The following is a 23,692-nucleotide window of genomic DNA, read 5'->3' on the forward strand; positions in this document are numbered from 1 at the left end:
AGGATGTCCATTCATTGAATGGAAGTGTCGCTATAACGTCGGGTGATTGTTGTATGGTCAATCGACCAGTGATTGGTGAGGGGCATAGATGAATTGTGTTTTTGCGTGTGTATTCTTTAAATAGGCCTCGGCTATACTGGCTTTCGTAAGAGTGTGACGTGTAACTCATTGTTATGTGAGAGTGAGATGACAACTGCTTGGCGATTCTCAGAGCGGCTATGTGGGTGTGTATACTTGCATTGATCCGATGCGGGGACCGGAGACTGCATTCTCTGTGTGTGTGACCTACATTTTAACGCCTCTCCACCGACGCCTTCTCCTGGTATCTTCTGTGATTGGGTAAAAGCAGCAAGCCCCTGTGCCAACTGTGTGCCCACCTATGCGTATGCCATGTGAGAATTATCTAATCAGAGGATAATGTTGGCGAATAGGCGGATACAAAGGAAAATGTGCCCCATGGATTTTTTTTAAGCATCTCTCTTTTTGTCGTGCCCTATCTCTTTCTCCATCTGTCGTGCACACACACACACACGCATGCATACACACACGCACACATAATGGGGTTGAGTTAACATAAACGAAGACCTCTTTCAAGGAGACCAGCTAAGAAAGGGACACACAAGTGACACTGCTAACAGTATTGATTGTGACTGTGACAGGGGAGGGGGGGGTTGTTTTTGCTCTTTTTGGGGAACTGACCTCTGACCCCCATCGACCCTTTGTGTAAACCCATTAGAGCAGAGTGGTCTGATCGAGCCATTAGACCCTCTGCCCCCCCCCCCCCCCTCCTGTGCGACCGACACACACGGTCGCACATACATCTCTCCATCAAGCTTCTCACTAGTATCAGGATCAGCCCTGCGCTTGAAGGTACTGCACACACACACACACACACACGTGCAGACTGGCTGAACGGTCGGTGGTCTCAGACTAGCCTCCCACCAGGCCAATCTGGGTGTGTGTTTATCTGGGTGTTTTAGTTGGACTGTTGTGCTTACATAGCCTGGCTGTCAAAAGACTGATACTCAGCCAAACACACAGACCAGATGACCACACACACACGCACACACACACACCATGTACAGTCTTAATGGCTGTAACATAGTTGAAAGGCAATATAGCCAAATATCGTCATCAGACTTATCACACAAATGTGTGTTTAGCCTAAACAGGAATCATGCATCATTAGGAGATGTAGTAAGCAGTCACAGGCAATGCACTGACACATCCATTAGGTCACTATCCAGTCATCATGAACCCACTCCAAGAATCACTCTCTCTCCAATGAACTGTCACTGTTGTGACAACCTCGGTCGACCTTCCCATACCTGTGTATCCTAATGTACTAATCCTCTGAACAACCTGTTTATTTACTGACAGTTTACTTGTCTGCTCTGACATTCATGTCACACCCAAGCCCTTGTCCTACTCTTAAGACAACTTTATTAATAAACTTAGAATTTAGTTTGTAAAATATCTTGACTTCACTGAAACAACTACAAGTTATTGTATTTGCACAAGTGCCCACCACCCAGTGAACATCCATTTCCTTGCAGTGGAGTATGTGTAACTAAAGACACCAAAGGCATGGGGTTTTACAGCTTCCTGTTGTTGGCAGGTTTGTTAGTGGCCCTGCAGTCTCATTTAGGCTTACACTGCTTTTACTAGTTAACCCTTAACCTAACTATGGACCTATTTAATGAGGCTTGTACTGGTATCAGGAGTCTCTGGTATCAGGAGTTAAAACAGACTCACACAAAGGCATGTGCTCACACATACGATGTGGACAAAGGGCCTGTGTTGACAGGGGCGAGGGCTGGCCATGTCCCCTTGTTTAGCAAACATGAACACTGATGACTCAGCCACTGAACGGTTCTATCAAGAGCCATAACAAGTTTTATTTATTTTTGGGGGGTGGGGGGGGGGGGGGTGGGATTAATACGTATCCTCACCTTGGAACCGCCTCATATGGGGCCTGGGTGATGCTGAGTTGAACTTGTGTGTTTTGATGGACATGTTACACTGTGGTGGTTTTATGATCAGCTGCTTTCCTCAAGGTCATGTTGCAAACCTGGAAGTGAAGCAACAGATGCTTGTAACCTGTGTTTTCTGCCACACACAGACACACACACACACACACACAGATACACAAATTTTGTCACATAGGAGTCTGTGTTCACAAACAGGGCTCATATTTTCATGAGGTGGTACCCCCTGTGGTTTAGTGTGGTTCTCTGTTTCATCAAAGCCAGCGTGTGGACCCGTACCCAGACGCACAGCACCATAGCAGCGTGCTGGAGGAGGGCCAGGACCTGCAGAGAGATCCACCCTAGTCTCTGAAGAGACAGAGGAACTTACTAAGAAATCAGAGTGCCAAGTAGATGTTTCACTGTCCTCTCAGCGTACAGTTTTTACAGTGGAATGGGTCCCTTTGGAGGGAAAAGAGATCCTTCATCTGATTTTTTGTTGTTGGAGCTGTCGCTGTTGGGAGAGGGATTATGTTTGAATGTGTGTCTATGTTAGTTTGTGTCCATCTATCTGTATAGGAGCTGGATTGTGAGAGGCGTAATGTGAAGAGTGTGTTTTGATTGGCATTGTGGAATTGTGTTGGTTAGGCATTACTTGTTTGGAGGTGTGTGTGTGAGAGATAGTGTTGGTGTATGAGCGACAGTAAGGGAAACTGTCTACTGTCTTGGACAAAATACAGATCTGTCCATCACTGTGTAATGGGTTTTGCACGCACACATACACCCATTGGGTGCACCACTACTGCATTCAAATGAAAAGGTGTGTGTGTGTTTTAATGTGTGTCTGCTTTATATCAGCCAGGAGAAGTGAAAGACTATCCCAGCTCCAGTCAATGCTCCTTTCATTCTTTTTGTTCAGACGGTGTTTGGACAACCTTTGGCAGGTGGTTGGTGGTGTTCTACAGCCATCTATAGTCTCTTTGTACCACTTGATTTACTTGAACTACTACTACTTGAGGTTTCAATCACATTTGATACTCATTTAGGTGACACTTTGTACCTTAGAGCTATTTTTCCCTCCCTCCCTCCCTCCCTCCCTCCCTCCCTCCCTCCCTCCCTCCCTCCCTCCCTCCCTCCCTCCCTCCCTCCCTCCCTCCCTCCCTCCCTCCCTCCCTCCCTCCCTCCCTCCCTCCCTCCCTCCCTCCCTCCCTCCCTCCCTCCCTCCCTCCCTCCCTCCCTCCCTCCCTCCCTCCCTCCCTCCCTAGTAGTGGTACAGTAGGAGGACGTGGTGTACTGCAGCCTCTTGTCTTGGCTGTGTCAACCCACCAGACTCTCTCCTTGGAGGGTCCATTAGTGATGCTGCGATGCCTCCTAGCCCTAGCAGCTCACCAGCGTATGAACCACTGATCAAACACACACACACGCACATGCCATGATAGCATTGATCATCAAAAGTCTGGAAACAGTGTTTTTTCCTGTCACAGACTGGCATCCATGCTAGATCAAGTCCAATATGTCGCTGTTCCTCAAGTGGCTTATGTAGATAGTAAATCTGTTGTCTGTTTTTCAGCATGGGACATCTGTTAGCTATAGTATAACACTACCTCTTCATGTCCACAACTCTTACATCACCCAGACACATATCTCCCCATCTGCTCTGTGTGTGTGTGTGTGTGTGTGTGTGTGTGTTCGCAGGACACAGCTGTGTAGACATTGATAGTATGATCCTGTTGCTGTACACACAGAAAGCTACAGTAACGCACACCAGTATTTACCATCGTCTGGGGGCTCTTTGGGTCAAACCAACTGACATCCGTATTTTCTGTTTGCTCCCACCACTTCTGTGCTCGAGGGTGTAAAGTGCTGCAGTGGAGTCGGTGTGTCTGTTCTACTGCGAGGCTCACTGCTTGTTCTATCCTGTACAGTGGTGCGGTGCTCGTTTCTGTGTTGACACCGCTCCAAGCTTTGTTCCACTGTCCAACTGTACTCTAGTGGTCAGGGCAGCTGTTAGAAGTGTGTGTGTGTGTGTGTGTGTGTCACACTACTCTCTCACAGACACAGCTGCTTCAAGTTAAGAGCCGACCTGGGAGGAGTGTGCTTCATTCAAAAGTGGTACCTCCCTACTCTTCCGTCTCTTCCCCTCTTTTCAAACCAAAACATCCCCTCCGTGCCACTGACTCACATGAGAGCGGCCATGGCAGTTGGGTCAGCTGACAGCTCTGGAGGGGGGGGCGGGGGGGGGGGGCGGTGGAAACTTGACCCCCAGGACTGAGCCCCGGTCCTGGGCCTCAGCTCCTCGAGTGCCCCCCCCCCTCTTTTCTCTCGCATGCTCTTTCCTAGGTCATCTTCTGGAGCTGAGGCCTAGCCTCTACTCCCCCAGACGTCTTTATGGGGTCATGTAAGAGCTCCCAGCTCCCTGGGAAACCGTCCCTATAGAACTTCCTGTGCAGTTCTGCTGAGAACGTCGGGAGAACTTGGGGACATAGAAAGGCTGACACATGACTAGGTCATATTGGTGACATACAAGTCGTATTGGACCCCTGGGGAATATGAACACATGCTTGTATTCAGTCTTGATGCACTTCTGTATAAATGGCTGTAGTTAACCTCCTAATTTTCCGAGGTGCAGCTGTGAGGAATAGCTGAATAAGGACAACACAATAACAAAGACTACATGGGGCAAGGTCAGAAGTACTGTAGATGTGCCTCTGTCTGATGAAGAGAGGATGTCGAAAAGGGGTGAGTGCATCTGCGATGGATGCGTGTTCTGCATGTTCTGGTCTGACCTCTGAGCTTGGCTCGACAGGAAGCGGAGAAGAATCCTCCCAGGTCTGTTTCCTCTCCAGGTCCCCCCGTCCCCCTCCCAGATCTCCAATCTGGTCTTTCTTCTCCACATCAACCAGGCCCTTACCTTTTATGGTCCTCTGTTCTTTCCAGTTGTGACATTAAAAGTCCACACTGTATAGAGCTTTAGAGTTCCTTATATAGTGAACTTGACTTGGGGTTACTCTAACAGTATGTCTTCCTCACATGAACTTTCGAGTGAGTCCACAGACACAGGGCTGTTTAGTTTCATGTTGGAGAAGGTTGTGGTGGAGGGCCAAGAACGCTGCTCTCTTGTTGGGCTTCTGGGAGAGGCAGACAGATGGTCCAAGCCTGGAGAGGAGATGTTGTGGAGATGGAAGACCTGTCTGACCAGAGGGGAGCCAGAGTCAGGTCCTCTCTGGCCACTGGCCAGCAGAGCATGTCCTCTCTCTTTCTGTTGTCTCTATTCTTTATCCATCCATCTCTCTCTTCATTCATCTCTGGTTGTCTCTGTTCTCTCCACCCCCCCCCCCCCCACACACACACACACACACACACACGCGCACACACACACCCCTTCAGTCCTTTGTGGTAAGTGGGAAAGAGGGAGAAAAATGATTGTCTGACCAGGAGATTGGATGTGTTCCATTGCCTTTTTAGTGCTTTGACTTTCCACTCAGAGAGCACTAGGCACGTGTAGAATGTGTCCCCATGCTTTGGTTGAAAAATCGCAAAGTCCCAAACAGACACACCCTTTCAGCACAGTCTCCTCTCCCTGTCCTGTGACTGTGAGGCGGACAGGGGGAAAGCCTTGGGGAACTGGATGTCCAGATGCCTGTTTAAACACTAGCTAACATCACACTTCCCTGACAGCTTATTTGAGTATTCACTCCTGGGGACAATGGTGAAGGGATTGTGGCAGTTTGGTGTCAAATGTGTGTGTGTGAGAGAGAGATGGAGGGAGGGAGGCAGGGAGGGAGGGAGGGAGGGAGGGAGGGAGGGAGGGAGGGAGGGAGGGAGGGAGGGAGGGAGGGAGGGAGGGAGGGAGGGAGGGAGGGAGGGAGGGAGGGAGGGAGAGAGAGAGTTTGTTTGTGTCTCTGTTCTGAAACCCTCAGGCCACCCCTGGCCTGTATGAGGCCTCAACAGAAAAAGGAGCAATCAATTTGTCAGTAGCAATGGCCACTTTGAGAGAGAGAGAGACACACACACACACACACTGTCCTGGTCTGATCCTGGTGACAGATGGAATTAGCAGTAATTATGTAGTCATTAACTCCAGCCTACTGTATAATCCCTACTAATACCACCATACTGCTGCGTTTGCTGGCTAGCCTCTCCAGGCCTGGCCGGACCTCAGTGCACCCAGGACTGCCTCATGTCAATCACAACACTGTTTACTGTCTGCCTCGGTAGGAGAGCCCCTAATGGACACAAGCTATTGTCAAGGAAATGAGTGGACACACGTGTCGCTCAAATGAGATCCTGTTTCCTCATCTCCACCCTCATCTCCACCGTAACGGCCATGTGTCCACAGCTCAAACAAAACACGTCACCTCAACCTGAAAGCAAGATATGTAGCTACGTCTTCCCACATAGACTAAATAGCTCGACCTTGTTATGTCTGTGTTATAGCTTGGCATGCCAGAGGTTGAGACTGACATGGAGTAGGACCATGACTGGACTATATCTATCTGGTCACCAGCAAATGACGTGTCTAAACTATAGCTATCTTAAATTGAGGATATCATGCTGATAACTTGTCTTCCGTACAGCTTTTTAAAACAGTGCTGCATGCTTGTCTTATACAAGCAGATTGCATCACTGTGTTTATCTATATGTGTGTCCTCCTTTAAAATGGCTTAGAAATGGGTTCTGTCAGGGCAATCTGCTCTGGTGTCAAAGACACTGAGATGACCCAGGCATCTGTGTGTGTGTCACAGTGTGTGTGTGTGTGTGTGTCTGCTTGGGTGATAAGCTGGATAGCGGGGTCCAGGTTCCATATTGGGGACCATCTGTGCTCGTTTCCTCCCCGGCCACGCCCACGTTCCAGTTGGCTGCACCATGGATGTAGATCCAGGTTTGTTGTGCAGCGATGCAAACACAAGAGCACGCGCACCCATTAGAGAAGCCTCTGCTCTGTGTCAAGGAACAAAGGCCTTCCTGGCTTCAGCTCTCCGATGGTGATCGGCCAATCGAGTGCCGTTGTGCCAGGTCCCTCCATCGGCCAGTGACAACAGACTTAGGACGGGCTAAAGGGTGCGGTTGGTCTTGCTGCCCTCCACTGCTCATGAGTCACTGTGCGTGTGTGTGTGTGTGTCCGTCCACGAGTGGCAGGGTGTCTGTGAGAGTCTGGGTAATCATGTGATAAAATGTAGTCATCCCTTTTAGAGCTCTTCTGTACCCAGCTGACCACTCTTTTATGGAGTGAGTGATGACTTAACCACCAGAGTACAGTTCTGCAAGCACAGAGTGTACTGTTAGGAATGACTACTGCTTTTCAAAGTAGGCGGGGTGATGGAAACAGCCCAGACGCTGGACTGGTCAGACGGGCTGCGATGGGGCTGCTGGATCTCTCTGGTTGGATATAAGCCTCTCACCACATGGTAGTAGGATTGATGTTTATCATGCTCTCGACTGCTCCAGGACAATATTAGACTGTGTCACTCTCGACACCTGCTCTGAGTGTATCACGTCTGGAATCAGATTGGGTGTCTGTGTGTTAGTTCATGTGTGTGTGGACAGATGTGGTCTCTCTCTCTCTCTCTCTCTCTCTCTCTCTCTGTCTGTTTCTCTCTCTCTGTCTGTCTGTCTGTTTCTCTATCTTTCTCTCTCTCTTTCTCTCTCTCTCTTTCTCTCTCTCTTCTTTCAGATAAAAAAGCTCTTTCTCATAATACTCCCGTTTTGGACACATGCGCACACACACATCCTCACACATGCACTCATGCCCACACGCACGCACCCAGTCTCTCAAACAGACCCCACCTCTTCAGTGTGTTTGTGTTCTGGAGTCAGAGACAGGATGGAGACATGCTATAGACTCCCCGGCAGTGCCAAGCTGGCACCATACTGGCACAGCCCCACTTTCCACCCGCCTGGAAAGACATCACTGCTACTGTCTGATTTAGCCATTTTCGGTCAAAAAACATGTGACGTGGATTTTAACAGCCTGGACGGAAAGTTCCTGTCCGCACGGCCTGCTGGAGGACTTTCCATCCTTTGGCTCTGCAGGGAGGGCCGTGTGCTCGTCTCCCTCTGGAGAGGAACACTCTTTTATCATCACGCCGTCTGGACGGCTCTCTGTCAGACTCTCTGTCAGACTCTCTGTCAGACTCACCACCACGTCAAGGTTCCACACGCTCTTCCTCTTCCAACCATCTCCGTGCATCCGCCTCTTTCACCTCGGTCTCTCTCTGAGCTTACCTCCCGTCTCTCTCTCTCTCTTTCCATCTCTATCTCTCTCTCTCTGTCTCTCTCTTTCTCTCTCTCCATCTCTCTCTCCATCTCTCTCTCTGTCGCTCTCTCTCTCTCTCTCTCTCTACCTGTCTAATCCATCTGTCCCCCTGTTTCCATCTCGTTTTTCTGTGGTCTTTAATGAGTTCTTCAGGGCCCTGCCAGTCTCTCCTTGGCAGTTAGAGTTCTCCTCCCATTGATCTGTTGAGTAATGGACATTTATGTTTCCTCTATAGATAAAGTGTTGCGAGCACTCTACCCAGAGCAACATTGGAGAGGTGATTAGCTGATTGGTTTCCACCCGTCATGGCAACACTGTTGAGCATATAGACAAGACCGTGCAAATACATTCACTAGTGAAGTCTGACTGTTCATTACAACTCCCCCGATTCTCTACTCACGCAGAAACCTTTTCATCCAAGGTTTTCAAATACATGGCTGGGGTCTGTCGGCTTGGCCTCAACAACACAGTCAAATCCAATCTAAACTTCGATCTACAAATCAATGGATCTCACACAACTGGCCCAGCTCCCGGCTAGCCGTGCTCCTGCAGGACACAGGCAAGGCGTGTCCATCTAGAGAGCAGAGGGGCTCTCTCTCTCTCTCTCTCTCTATCTATCTGCTGGATCTCCTCTCTCTGTCTTCCTGGGGGAAGGGCAGACAAAGTCAGCGAAACAGAAAAAGGGAAAGTGCAACGGCGGAGAGCGAGGGAGGAGATAAGAAGAGTGCAGCGTTAGCAGGTAGGAGGCCAGGGCTAACAGCCCCCTGATTGGATGTTACAAGTGGCTGAGAGAAGAAGGGACCATTGAGGAGGAGAGGGGAGAGGAAGGGTACGCCAGGGGAGGGGTGGGGAGAGGAGCGGAGCGGAGGGAGAAGAGAAGAACAGTGTTTGTGATAATGAGCGCTCTACCAGGGCTTTTTGGGGTGGGTTGGGGGTAATTAGCTCCATGGTATTCATAGAAAGGCACAGAGGGCCATTAACAAGAGCCAGGGGTATTTAGCTCGTCGTGAGGTTTGGTCTATTGAGCAATTCAGATTCATGTGAAAGCCGTTTGTGTTTGAGAGACAGGAGAACAAATGATGTGTCCTTGTAAGAGTGTGTTCTGTTTATTGCACCGGTGATGATATTTATTGATCTACAAAGCATTTATATTGGGTGTTTGCAGTCTAGCATTTATGCCACATCATTGGGGCCTGCCTAACACAACATGTCTCTCTCTCTCTCTCTCTCTCTCTCTCTCTCTCTCTCTCTCTCTCTCTCTCTCTCTCTCTCTCTCTCTCTCTCTCTCTCTCTCTCTCCTTCTCTCTCTCTCTCTCTCGCGTATGTTTCACATGTGCCTGTTGGGCAGTGTTCTGTCGAAAGGAAGGATGGCTTTAATATCAAGCACTTCACCATGATCTTAATTTATAGGAGACCAAATCAAATCCACATCGATGGCCATTTTGTTCATTCGATTATTACGAAGAAGCTATTGTTCATTGTCATGATGTTCTTATTTTCTAGTTCCTGGTCTGTGAACCTTTCCTCCTCCCTCAGGCTTGATTGGGTATGTAGCTGTTGCTACATACAGTCCCATATGTCTTGTCTAATCAAAACATCAGAGCCTTCTCTTACTTTGTATCAAATTAGGTTTTAGCTGTGTGTGTGTGTGTGTGTGTGTGTGGCTGCATGCATGTGTGTTTGTTAGTTGGCCCGACATGCATATACATGTTCAAGTGCCCAATTAGGAGGTATTAAGTTGTCACAGGCACAGGGTTTGATGGGGATGAATCAAGGAGTCATCCGAGACACAAGCTAATAGGAGACAGTGTGACTGAGATGAATGGAGGGCTAATATTAGCCTGCAGTGTCTGCAGCTGCTGCAGGGGGAAGGAGGGGTGGGGCGGTGGAGGAGGAAGGATGAGGAGGAAGGAGGGGTGGTGGAGAAGGAAGGATGAGGAGGGGGAGAGGAGGTCCGCAGCTGTTTGACGAGCAGGGGTACGGGAGGATTGACAAATCCTCTTGAAGGACGAGTGGTATCAGGAGGTTCTACTTTCCTTCACCCGCTCCTCTTCGATCTTCTCTTTCTTCATCCTCTCCGCTTCGATCTTCTCATTCTTCATCCTCTCCTCGCCGCTCGACGGCCTCGTCTCCTCTCGTCCCCTCCTTCTCCAAATCTCTTTGTTCCCTCACCCCGCCGATCCCTTTTCCCGCCCTTCATCTGTTCTCTCACTGGTTCTCTCCCCAGCCCATCCTCACTCCTCTTCCCCTGTTCCACGCCTCCCTCCCTGCATCCTCTCACCTGTCCTCGGAGATCCTCTCCGCCTGCCCAAGCTTTCAGCACAGCCGAGTGGGAAACGGCTATCGACCAGACCGCCATCAGTCAAATGGGTCTCGACCCAGAGAAAACAACATGGAGGCTCGCTGTTTTATAGAGGCTTTTCTAGCTGACAGGCTACTGGTCTAACCTAGGGCCCTCTGTTCTAGTACAGACAGTTGAGCCCTTCAATCACCAAGGACTGTTCTATTACAATGTCAAGGTCACATGTTCTATCACAGAGGTGAGTTGCTCTAGCAAAGAGGTGAACTGTTCTATGACAAAGGTTGGATGTGGAGAGGTTAGATGTTCTAGCAGATCGGCTACCCGTTCCAGCAGAGAGGCTAGGTGTTCCAGCAGAGAGGCTAGGTGTTCTAGCAGAGAGGCTAGGTGTTCTAGCAGAGAGGCTAGGTGTTCTAGCAGAGAGGCTAGGTGTTCCAGCAGAGAGGCTAGGTGTTCCAGCAGAGAGGCTAGGTGTTCTAGCAGAGAGGCTAGGTGTTCCAGCAGAGAGGCTAGGTGTTCCAGCAGAGAGGCTAGGTGTTCTAGCAGAGAGCGCAGCCGCGTTCCGGCTCCAGACAGAACGCGTCTACGGCGTTGTCATCCTTCCTGCTGAGGAGCAGCGTTTCATTACAAGCCAGTTAGACGAGACCCGAAGACGCCTGGGAGACTCCTCCAGCAAGCGGGCGATGAAACCCAGAGTGGCTGCCTGGAGGATTGATTCTGCATCGTAACTCTGTTGGTGTTGCACACACTCAGCGAGGACAGGCCGTTTACTGTCTGTGTGATCTCACCTGTGACTGTGTGTGTGTGTGTGGTGATTCATCGTGTTTGTGCTAGTCGGTAAGGCCTCCAGACCATTGTGTGTCTGCCTGTGAAGGACTGGATTCAGGACAGCCCCACAGATAGGTGGGTTTAAGTGCCGTTCGTAAGAACAGCCCTATGTGACATTGCTTATAAAAAGGTCATACAAATTCAAATGGTTGATTATGAGTGTCTAGGAAACATATTTACCCCTCCTCTCGCCTGAGAGCCAGTATCGCCATGTGCCATCTGGGCTGGGTAGAATCTCTGGAATCTGTCATATGGCCGGAGGAGAGACATCCACCACCAACACGCCTTGCCCATGTCATCCTGTCTACGATCGGCATTCCTCTGGAAGCAGATGGGCGAGCCATTTTAGCCGCGAGCTTCTGTCCCACTGCTACGCTCCTATCTCAGCACCCACAGCTACCCTGGTGTTTCTCGTTCATCAATAGTCATTTATGTCCTACCTGCATGGTCTATAAATAGCCAGTCCGGTGTCTGTGAAGCTTATCTCTACCACAGTCTCCAGTGTGTGTGGGTGAGCCAATATCAGTCAGCTTATTTGGAGTGTGGAGGGCACAGTTTAGTGGGTTTAGGGGTGATTCACCGCGCAGGGCGCAGTGTGGGCTCAGTGCGGAGGTGGTGTGCGGACCATCAAAGCGTTCTTCTCTTTGAAGCCTGGGACTGAGCCCGGACACGAAGCGCTCTCCGCGAGACTCTGTCAGAAACGGAAGTGAGAGGCAGACAGATCTCTCCCTCTCGGGTCTCCCTCGACCGTGATCTTCTGACCTTAATTTGACTGACTCGTCAGGAGGACTGCTACTGGAGACGCGCTCGTGTTTCCAGGGCGATGTGTTGGAGCGCTCGCGTCTCATATCAAAAGGCCAGACAGGACGCGAGAGGAAGGGGGGGGGGGGGGGGCTTGTCATTCACCCGCATTCACCCCCTCCTCCTCTCCCCCCTCTAACCTACCCCCGGGGTACAGTGTGACCCACGGAGGCACCCATCCGGAAGGCAAACTCGCCGATTCCTCTTGCCCTGCCCCCTCCTCCCCCACTATCCCCCCCCCCCTTCATTAGACCCAACCTTATAGAACGCCTCCCAGTATCATTACCCATTGACCCCCATACAGCACACACACACACACTTTACCTTCCCAACCTCATGAGATAAATGAGAGCCCCCATACAACCCCCCCACCCCCCCTAGCTTCCTGTCCCTGACCCACATACAGTGCCCCTAACCTCCACTCTCCAGATGGACGCCCCCCCCCCCCGCCCCTCCCTGGCTCCTACAGGTCACCGTGTGCAGTGTCCCATCCTCCAGTCCTCCTTCCTCGGGTCGTGGGGCCTGTGGGCCCGCCTGCCTGCTCCACAGACACTCTCCGGCCCTGTGTGACGGGCCTCAGTCGCCCGGGTCACAGGAGGGTATACTCAGACCCACACAGAGTGTGCAGGAGGGCAGCAGCCACACAGATCAGTCTGATAGTGAGCGTGTATGCGTCAGTGTCTGCTGTGTGCACATGCGTCTATGCGTGTGCTCGAGTGTTGCGTGTGCGAGGGGTTGGTGTGTGTGTGTGTGTGTGTACAGTCAGGGTGTGAAAGTCTGTGTTCAAACCAGGCTGATACAGTGCAGTATGTAGATCACTGCTGTAAATATAGCCTCTCTCGCAATGAATATTTCATTGGACAAGCAGGAGATATGGAGATAAGAGAGCAGACGGCTGCTGATGTAACTTATCTGGTAGAGGGTTCATGCACCAGATAGCATGCATAAAGAGGGAACATATTCAACGGGGGAAATACGTGCGTGTGTGGAATAGGAAGTGTGCACTGTCAGGTTCATTTCTATCTACTTACTCAAGTATTTTTTATTATTATCTAGGATTCATTCGACGGGTTTGTAAAATGCTTAATGAGTAACTAGTGCTTAACCTGTATGGTTCTAATGGTCACTTCCTGTTTCCTGTTTCCTGCAGCTGGGATGAGAGCAGCTCCATCAGCAGTGGCCTGAGTGACGGCTCTGACAACCTCAGCTCAGAGGAGTTCAACGCCAGCCCCACCCTCACCTCCCTCCCCACCACGCCCATAGGCTCCCGACGGAACTCCGCCATTGTGGTGAGGAACACACACACACACAGATACCTACATATGTACACACACACACACAGATACCTACATATGTACACACACACACACACAGATACCTACATATGTACATACACACACACACAGATACCTACATATGTACATACACACACACACAGATACCTACATATGTACACACACACACACACAGATACCTACATATGTACACACACACACACACACACAGATACCTACATATGTACATACACACACACACAGATACCTACATATGTACACACACACACACACACAGGTACCTACATATGTACACACACACACACACAGATACCTACATATGTACACACACACACACACAGATACCTACATATGTACATACACACACACACAGATACCTACATATGTACACACACACACACACACACACACAGGTACCTACATATGTACACACACACACACACACACACACAGATACCTACATATGTACACACACACACACACAGATACCTACATATGTACACACACACACACACACACACAGATACCTACATATGTACATACACACACACACACACACACAGATACCTACATATGTACACACACACACACACACAGATACCTACATATGTACACACACACACACACACACACACACACAGATACCTACATATGCACACACACACACACACACAGATACCTACATATGTACACACACACACACACACATGGACACTGACAGATTGTCCCACTCTATGCTGGCTTAGAGGACTATTGATCCCAGTTTATCCAGTTCAGTATTGATGATAGGCTGAGAGATGTCACACACTCCATAAGCACCACACACACACATGTTGTGGTATGGTTATCTATAGGATAATAAGGATTGCTGTACAAACGCTCATTTACACCTCCTGCAAAACAATCAATATTTCGTGCACTGCACTTGTTCCAGCCGCTACACACTACAAAGGAGGAGAAGACGATACACACACATTCTGTCTCACACACTCACAGTTACCCCACATGGAGTTCATATTCATGCTGACTGATCATATTTCTCCTATAGGTCTAGCTGCAGCAGCAAAGGTGTCAGACAAGTGTGTGTGTGTGTGTGTGTGTGTGTGTGTGTGGGCGGCGTTCCTCAGTCTGTCTGATATAGGTCACACCTCCACAGTGTGACTCCTATAGCTGTGGTAGTGGGAGGGAGAGAGGGAAAGCGAGAGAGAGAGACGCAGCGTAACCATAGCAACCTCAGCACTGGGATGCTGAGGGTGCGGAATGGGGCTTTGTCTCCTCCGGTACACTGAAGGACATGTCTAGAACACGGCCATCTGCACACACACACACACACAATTGCACTCTCACACACACACACACAAAGCCATCTGCAGTTCCGCATGCGGGCCAGCAAAGACCCGCCCTCCCATCACGCCTTGTTACAGTAACCATAGAAACCATTACCGCCCCTAAAGCATAATTCATTGCCATAGCTACCAATATGCAGCCTCCATCCCATAGTGCCAAATACACATGGCTTACTGCGGCAATATCGCTCTCTCTCTCTCTTTCTCCTTCTATCTCTCTCTCCCTCTTTCTGTCTTTCGGCATTTCTCATTTCCTCTGAGGCCCCGGTGACCTTCCCAGAATCCCTGCTGCTTCCTCCTCTCTGGGCCCTCAGCACGCAGAGAGGAAAGATGGAGGGAGGGCGACACGTTAGAGAGGACGCAGAACCAGTGCACAGGGGAAAGATGAAAGAGAGCGAATGTTTAGAGACAAAGTGTTCCCAAATTCAGTGTTCATGTCTCAGTGCACACACACGCACACATTCCACAGACAAACGTTCACATTCCACAGACAATGTGAAGCTTTTCAGGGGGTCTGTTGGTTTTAATAAAGGAGGAATTTGCCATGTTAGACTTTAGGGCATTGTTGTATAATATACCTGACGTGGACACACACACACTTTCTCTCTCACACACGGCCAACTGCAGGCTGGAGGCCTTGTGCAATTGGGCCAAAGTACCAAAAGCTTCCTGAGAGGTAATCTTCTTCCTAGGATGAACCTGAGAGCACACACAGACACACACACACGTCGGGCCTTAACTTAAACATGACCTCCATTTCTTATTTCCTTTAGGTCATTGTTTGACATTTTTCCTTATTGGATTACCTCCAGACTGGGCTGTTTGTTGTCTCTGCTCCGTAGGCCTGTGCGCTAGCCAGGCTAGCGTGCGTGTGTCAGCCAGGCTCTCCTCTCTGGTTAAAGTCAACCTCAGGGTTAGCTCGTCTTTGAAGTGTCAAAGTACAAGATTAGATAGAGTGGAGATGATGCAGCTGTGTGTATACTTATGTGTGTGTGTGTGGCTTGGGTCTGAGGGACATGTTATTCCAAAGCTGTAGACAGGGTGTCGTGTTATGCCAGCAACTTGAGAAAGGGAGCTTGTTGAACGCCTTTCTGAACTCATCTCTTGTGACTATTATAACTTACACCATCAGATCCGGCAATTATGTTTAAATACCCTGTCTCCTCATCTCTCTCCATCTCTCTCATCTTTTTCTCTCCCCATTGCTTACTCCATCTTTCTCTCATCTTGATCGCTCTCTCCATCTTTCTCTCATCTTGATCTCTCTCACCATCTCTCTCTTCATCTCTCTCATCTTTTTCTCTCCCCATCGCTCCCTCCATCGTTCTCTCATCTTCATCTTCATCTCCCTCTCTCCCTCTCTCTCTCTCTCTCCATCTCCCTCTCTCCTCTCTCTCTCTCTCTCTCTCTCTCTCTCTCTCTCTCTCTCTCTCTCTCTCTCTCTCCCCCCCTCTCTCTCTCTCTCTCCAGATGCGTACGGATGCTGAGAAACGTTCTCTGGTGGAGAGCGGCCTCTCCTGGGACGGCGTTGACACCAAGCCCAGCCGCCAGAGCCTGGGGGGCGGCGGCCTGTACGACACGGGCAGCCTGAAGACGGAGTCGGCCAACCGCTGGAAGAAGCCCCGGCCGCAGGGGGAGGGCCTGGAGACGGGCGGGAGGGAGCTGAGGAGGCCGCAGACCCTGAGCCAATCGCACGCGCCGAAGAAAGGGGGGCGTAACCCGCCGGTGGGAGTCACCTCTCCCATCGCGCACGCGCCACAGGGCGCGCTCAAAGTGGCAGGTGAGCGCAGACGTCCCAAGCGGGTTAGCGACAGGTGTCGAAGTCTTCTCCTCCTCACGTCCTGGTCCTTTTGTCTTTCACTCTCGAAAGCGTGTATGGACACAAACAACCCAACAAACAAACACAGGCACACTCTACCACAGCTGCAGTTTACTCTCTGGGGGGTTATGGTGGTAGTGCCATGTATCAAACGCCCTCTGCCCTTCCTGACATCCCCCCTTCTCTCTCTCTTTCTCTCAAACACACACACACACACACACACACACACACACACACACCCAGGCTGTGTTTTTCTGGCCCAGTGATCCACCGTCTCCCATCCACGCTTTATTTTCAGGCTGGCACAATTTATATGGCTAACATAAAGGCCTTGTTCTCAGGGAAACAAGTACAGTGTGTGTGTATGTGATGTTTGTTTGTGCCAGCCAACAATGTGCTACCATCAATGCTTAACATTTAGGACCAAAGCACACCACACACACACACACAATGAGCACAATGGCTCAGTTTGTGCAGCTGGCTTTTTTAAACACACCATCTGTGTGAGTTTTACGTAAGCAGACACACACTTTTAAACACACACACACACACACAACATCAAAACAGGATATATGTGCCAACCAGTGTATGCCAGTTCGACTAAGGGGGCACTGCCAGTGTTGAAATACTGGCCGTGTCAAACACAGCCATTGAACAGGCTGTGATATATGTACCTGGCGGCTATTCGTATTCATTTGAATTGTATCAATCTATCAACGTGTCCTACTTAATCTGTCTCTCTGCTGTCCAACGTAATGAGCTGGATGATGAACAGGAATGGGCGCAGATGGACTAGTTCCTGTTCTCTGACCAGTGGAGAGTAGAACCTTATAAAGACAACAGCATGAGACTGAGACATTCTTTTGTCTCATGGGGTGTGTGCGTGTGTGCGTGTGCGTGTGTGTGTGTGTGGCTGCATGGCAGTATTTAAGAGGGAGAGAGAGAGGTGTGAGATCCTGGGTGGTGTGTGCTGGTATAGTGAAGGTGTTCATCATTCCTGCAGATCTTTGACTTTGGTCCCTAGAAAGACCATGTCTTTAGTACCAGCACTTACAGATACAGACACACAGGTTCACGCTACGATGCTTGGTGTCGCAGGGTGTCAGCAGAATTCTGCTTAGGAAGGAGATGGAATGCACCCCAACCATACCCCCCCACCACACACACACACACTAGGTATGACACAAGCACACTCCTCATTGAAAAACCAGAATGACAGCAGAATGAGGCCACTTGGGAGGAATGTAGAAAGCCACACCACAGTGTGTCTGTCTGTGTGTCTGTCTGTGTGTCTGTCTGTGTGTCTGTGTGGGTGCATGTGCTGTGGTGTGTAATAATGAAAGTGATGAATACAGATCTGGGAAGCACATCTTCATTTCATCTTCCCTCCTCGACTTTCCATGAAGCTGGTTGGGGTGTGAGACGGTGTCTGTCTGTTTGTCTCTGTGCCTCCACCTCTCTGTCTACCTGTCGTTCTAGCTGTCTCCCTGCCTGTCTGTCTGTCTGCCTGTCTGTCTAACTGTGTTTATTGCAATCATTCTCCAACTGAAGTGACTAGCACTTGTCTCAGCTGTCCCCAGTTGCGGTGTGTGTGTGATGCCCCAGTCTCATTGGGTGGTCCAGGCATGCGGGCCTGGCTGCTCTGTACAGTGTAGATATGAGGGATGGAGGTCGTTAGTCCCCAGTAGGCCTAAATCATATCTGTCTGATGACATCAGCAGTATGTGCTTTGTCTCTTCAGCGCTGGGTGCTGCAAATCAGGCCTCATTTATGTCACTGTTAATCAGAAATAACGTTTTCTCTTTCTCCGAGAGAACAAATTATTTGGAGAGAGAGAGAGAGAGAGAGAGAGAAAGAGAGAGAGAGAGAGAGAGAGAGAGAGAGAGAGAGAGAGAGAGAGAGAGAGAGAGAGAGAGAGAGAGAGAGAGCTTAAGAGAAAGTGTTTGTTAGTGTTTTATTCCTCCCTCACATAATCTTGTCTGTTAGTATAATGAGTTTGGATTTGCGGTTGACAGACGGATGGAGTTAGTGAAGGGTAAACCCATTCACAATTACCAACAACTTCTGATACAGTGACACATTCGTTTGCAGGGTCCAGTAGCTGCTAATGTCTGGGATTCAGGGTGGTATATGTGAGTGTGTGTACGTGTGGTGTGGTTATTTCTGAAGGTGAGTGTGTGACTTTGTTAATGTGTGTGTGTCTGTGTGTTGCGGCTTTTTAAATAGTTGTAAGTGACTCCAGATGTCCCTGGGCAGCATGCTGGTGGGTCTCCTCCAACTGCCGTCCTTTGACTGTGTTAATGCCGTGAATATAAACCTTCCCTAACTACTCCCATTAGAGACAGATCTGTAACTGTGTGTGTGTGTGTGGGTCTCTCTATTTGTGTGTGTGTGTGTGTGTGTGCCTCGGTGCTCCATTGCCTGTGTGGAGCTGTGCACTCTGATTCCTACTCACTCCAACACAATTTTAAAATATTATTTTCAGCCCAAATTTCCACTCGAGTCATTGAATGCCTCTTGTAGTCAGTGGTTAAAGCAAGTCCATTAGCCCCGGAAAGGATTCTGTAAGTGGGAGCTCCACACAGACTGACCTGAGGGGAGACTATCTACGGCTCTATAGAACCATGTAGGGAGTCATCAAGCCATGTTCCACATCAGTCTTTAGGAATCACACACAAAAAACACACCGGACCAGTTTGAGCACTAGTTTTCCATTGCAGGGTTAATCACACAGCTCTCTCTCTCTCTCTCTCTCTCTCTCTCTCTCTCTCTCTCTCACACTCACACTCACACTCACACACACACACACACACACACACACTGTCCGGTACAGATGCATTTTCCAGGAATGTTGTCTATTTTAGCTCAGAAGGGTGGAAAAGAGGAGTAAGTGAATGATACCGGTGAATGAGGGTGGGTCTAACTGAAGTCCCTAACCTTCCGGTGGGGGTATCTTTAATAAGAGCACTGTTACAGCCTGTGTAGGTGTCCAGGTAGGACTAGATGCACTAAGCTAAATGAGTTGTTGTCATTCAAGGTAAAAGAAGGTAGTCATCAAGAACTGACATCCTCTCTTTTTCCCTCCCTCCCTCCCTCCCTCCCTCCCTCCCTCCCTCCCTCCCTCCCTCCCTCCCTCCCTCCCTCCCTCCCTCCCTCCCTCCCTCCCTCCCTCCCTCCCTCCCTCCCTCCCTCCCTCCCTCCCTCCCTCCCTCCCTCCCTCCCCCTCCAGCCCTACCTAAGTCTGACGGCAAGGCGGTGGATAAGTCCCGCCTGGCCCTCCGCACCTCCGGTCTGCAGCGCTCATGCTCGGACGCCGGTAAAGAAGCGCGAGTAGGCGGGGCCGGGGAGCAGCGGAAGCCCCCCTCCGGCCTGGTCCGCCCCGCCACCGCCGGGGGAAACTTCGGCTACAAGAAGCCTGCGCCGTCACTCGGTAACGGCACCACCGGCACGGCAACCGTCACGACCACCAACGGCTCGTCCATCTGCAGCGGCTCCGCCACCGTCGGCAAGATCCCCAAATCCTCCGGCATCCCCGTGAAACCGCCCGCCGGCGGCGGCGGCGCCGGTAGCAGGAAAACCAGTCTGGACGTGTCGGGCAGCGAGCACAGCAGCTTCCTGTCCCCCAGCGCCAGGAACTCTGTCCAGTACCGCTCTCTGCCCCGGCCGGCCAAGACCAGCACGCTCAGCCTCACCAAGCCCACGGCCGGACGGCCTGTCAGCAGCAGCATGGACGCTGGCTGCGGCCAGCTGAGCGTCAAGCCCTTCAGCACCACGCACAGTCCGGCCAGCCAGGGCTCCCGCCTCAAGGAGCCCGGCTCCGCGCTTGGCGGGAGCGGCCTGGGCAAGGCTGGAGGCCGGGGCATTCCCAGCCCCGGGCCTGTCAACCAGACCGACAGGGAGAAGGAGAAGGAGCGGGCCAAGGCCAAGGCGGTGGGCTCGGACTCGGAGTGTGGCGGAGGAGGAGAGAGGGCGTCCGCGTTGAAGACCCCCGGAGAGAAGCTCCAGGGGCTCAGAGCGCCCAGCTCGGGGAAGGGGGCGGAGCCTCCCTCGGCCAACACACACAGGTACGAGGAGGGGCTCTGCAGCATGCACACGCTTGCATTATGTTCACACTCATACCCCACAGATGCTTGAAACCACACACACACACACACACTCCTGTTGTGGTTCCTGTCTGGTGTCTCCCCCCCTCTCTGACTCCTCCCTCTTGTCTCTCCCAGGCTGTCAGGGGTTAGGACCCTGGGGAAGCCTCCATCTCTTGTTCACTTGGACAAGCTCAGCTCCAGCAGTCTGGAGGTGGGGATGGGCATCCAGGACCCCCTCCCCCCCAAAATCCCCCCCTACTCCAAGCTCCAGGATCTGGTCAGCTCTGGGGGGAGCACCACTACCCCTTGCCTGACCCCCAGTCCGGCCCCACTCCTTAACGTCAACTCCTCAGCCTGCTTCTCTGGCCCTGGGCTGGGCCCCAGGCAGGGCTCAGCCCTGGGGGTCGCTGGGAGCGGCTCCCCCCTGCTTTACCCCCGTCTCTCCGGGCTCCATCGGAGCATGGAGTCCCTGCCCCTCCAGATGAGCCTGGCCCCAGAGCCCCAGGACAGGGAGAGGCTGGCCGGAGGCTACCCAGGCACGGAGCAGCGAGACAGGGATAGACAGGAGGAGAGGGTCCCTGGGACCTGGAAGTCTGGGAGTAGGATGTCACTCACTCTTAGTGACAGGTGAGGAACCCTCTTAACGGGATGCACTAATCCACGCAAACATACACAAATACACACCAACATACACAAATACACACCAAAACCTGTGTACATTCCTACCTCGGGTTAAAAACCAGTGTATGTGCTTCCACCTACTGGCCACAAGGAGGAACTGAGCATCACTTTGGTTTTATTCAGTGAGAGAGAGAGACTTCATATCAAATGCACTTTACAATCACAAATGTATTAAATGTAATGGCCTTTAATGGCCCAAACTTAGGTTGTACAGACGACACACAAAACTAAAGTGCTACATTTTCCGTCTGTTTATACCGAGGCAGCAGTAGGAAGCCATTAGCCTTCTCAACAAACCTCAAGCCAGCAGAATCAGTGTGGCTATTTCAGGCTCGGTGTCGTTAAACTACACTGTCGGCTGTTAATAGGGAGTCACACACACACGTACACACACACACACACACACAAACACACACACACACACACACACAAAGAGCTAGGGCATTATTACTCAGGCCTATTATCAGTGCTTTACAGCTGTAGATGACTGAAGTCTTAATTATACACTGTCTTCAGCTATGCTTTTTGTGTGTGTGTGTGTTTTTCCAAGCCTGATGGCGTACACACACCCTGGCCCAAACCACACCCACACACTTGCAGTTAAAATGATGTCATTTATTTATCTTTCTGTCCCTCTCCAGTTCCCACAAGGACAGAAACACTCTGCCGAAGAAAGGGCTCAGGTAACTACACACACACACACACGCACACACACTATCTCACACACATCAGCATGTAGAAACAGGCATACGCAAACACAGATATTGCTTTTCCATACCAAGCTGTCAGTCCTGTCAATCAGGGCCATGTGACCTTTCCCCCGTCCCTCCTTAGACTGTGACATGTGACTGACTGGGTTCATCCTGCCCTTAGGGCTCTGTATCCACACACAGCAGCAGCAGCAGTCACCCAGAGGCATCCAGCTTGCTCTGCCCTGACATAATCCATGTTTGATCCCTATTCAACCTTCCTCCCAATACATGAACCATCATATATGTATGAAAATCATGCGTGACTTAGTGAGCGATGACACCTGATTTGGTACAGTCGGACTGGTCCATGTGTGATTTGGATGTTATGGAGGGGTGGAAGGGAGTGTTTTGGGGTTCCGTTGTGACTGAGCAACACTCGGAGTAACGCCCAACCCCCCTTCCCTCCAGTTACAGCGGTCCGTCACAGGGTGAGGAGGAGGGGAAGGAGAGGAGACACTCCCACACCATCCTGAGCCTGACGGACTCCCTCACCCCCCCTCTGCTGCCCTCCCCCACCTCCCTGCCACGCTCCGCCAAGACCAGCGTCGGTTAGTATGGCACACACACACAAACACGCATACTGGCAAACATACATAGGATTGGATATACAGAGACGATGGGTGCTGTGTTGTTTTTGTTCATGGATTCAAGTCATCATTCCCTGCCCCGTCCCCTGTCCCCTGTCCCAGTGGCCCCCAGCCCCATCATCTGCCCCCCCAGAATGACCCGCTCCAACAGCATCCCCATCCACGATGCCTCCCTGGAGCTGTATGCGTCCCCGCTGGGAAGCACCATGTCCTTGGCTGAACGCCCCCGAAGCATGGGAATGGTCCGCTCCGGCTCCTTCAGAGACAGGGATCCCAACGACGAGAGTGAGTCCACTGGGATGAAATGGGGGGGGGGGGGGGGAGGCTATTGGAGGTGTGTGTGTGTGGGGGGGTATCTTTCATTAGGATTTTTAATAGATTTTAATAGATAATAGACTTTAATTGGATATTCCTATTTTCACAAGGATTCATTCTGTTCTCCCTTCTTCTTTGTCTCCCTATCTCCTCTCTCTCCCTCTCTCCCTCTCTTCCTCTCTCCCTCTCCAGTCCATGGCTCTGTACTCTCTCTGGCCTCCAATGCCTCATCAAACTACTCCTCGGTAAGTGTGTTTGGCATGTCGACTCGGGTGTGTGTGTCTGTGTGTGTCTGAGCACAGGCCCTTGTGTTTAGACCTGTGTCTGAGTGTGTGTGTGCACTCTTGCCCTGTGTAATTAGCCTCATGTGCACATGTGTAACCTGGAGTCTGCTGAAGTTCTGCTTCCGGACTGTTCCTCCCTCTCTCTCTGTGTGTGTTGTGGGGTGTATGTGTGGCAGCCTAGCTGCTGGTTGTAAACACTAATAGAGGTTGTTGCGTGTTATCCCTCTTTAACTGCAGTGTTGCTAGAAGGACTGCGCTCTCTCCTTATTTGTCTCCTCTTTCCTACTCCGCTTGTCTTTCTTCACCCCTCTCTTTATGTGCTCTCCCGCATGCATCCCAAGGCTGAGGAGAGGATACAGGGCGAGGTAAGTCTGGTC

The 23,692-nt window shown here is 50.9% G+C and overlaps 1 protein-coding gene across 2 annotated transcripts in view; it reads left to right on the forward strand.

The window, feature by feature from the left end:
• LOC146252452 (neuron navigator 1-like) overlaps positions 1–23,692 on the forward strand; it is an 86,854-nt gene that overhangs the window by 50,890 nt on the left and 12,272 nt on the right. For both annotated transcript variants that reach the window (XM_084680017.1, XM_084680016.1), the window contains exons 7-14: positions 13,302–13,440; positions 16,263–16,572; positions 19,841–20,675; positions 20,832–21,323; positions 22,019–22,060; positions 22,538–22,677; positions 22,819–23,001; positions 23,224–23,276. In XM_084680017.1, the coding sequence (XP_084536143.1) occupies positions 13,302–13,440; positions 16,263–16,572; positions 19,841–20,675; positions 20,832–21,323; positions 22,019–22,060; positions 22,538–22,677; positions 22,819–23,001; positions 23,224–23,276 (2,194 nt within the window). The remainder of the gene's footprint in view (positions 1–13,301; positions 13,441–16,262; positions 16,573–19,840; positions 20,676–20,831; positions 21,324–22,018; positions 22,061–22,537; positions 22,678–22,818; positions 23,002–23,223; positions 23,277–23,692) is intronic.

Source organism: Hypomesus nipponensis, chromosome 18, assembly GCF_054491055.1.
Source record: "Hypomesus nipponensis isolate SF chromosome 18, ASM5449105v1, whole genome shotgun sequence".
Taxonomy (NCBI): Eukaryota; Metazoa; Chordata; class Actinopteri; order Osmeriformes; family Osmeridae; genus Hypomesus; species Hypomesus nipponensis.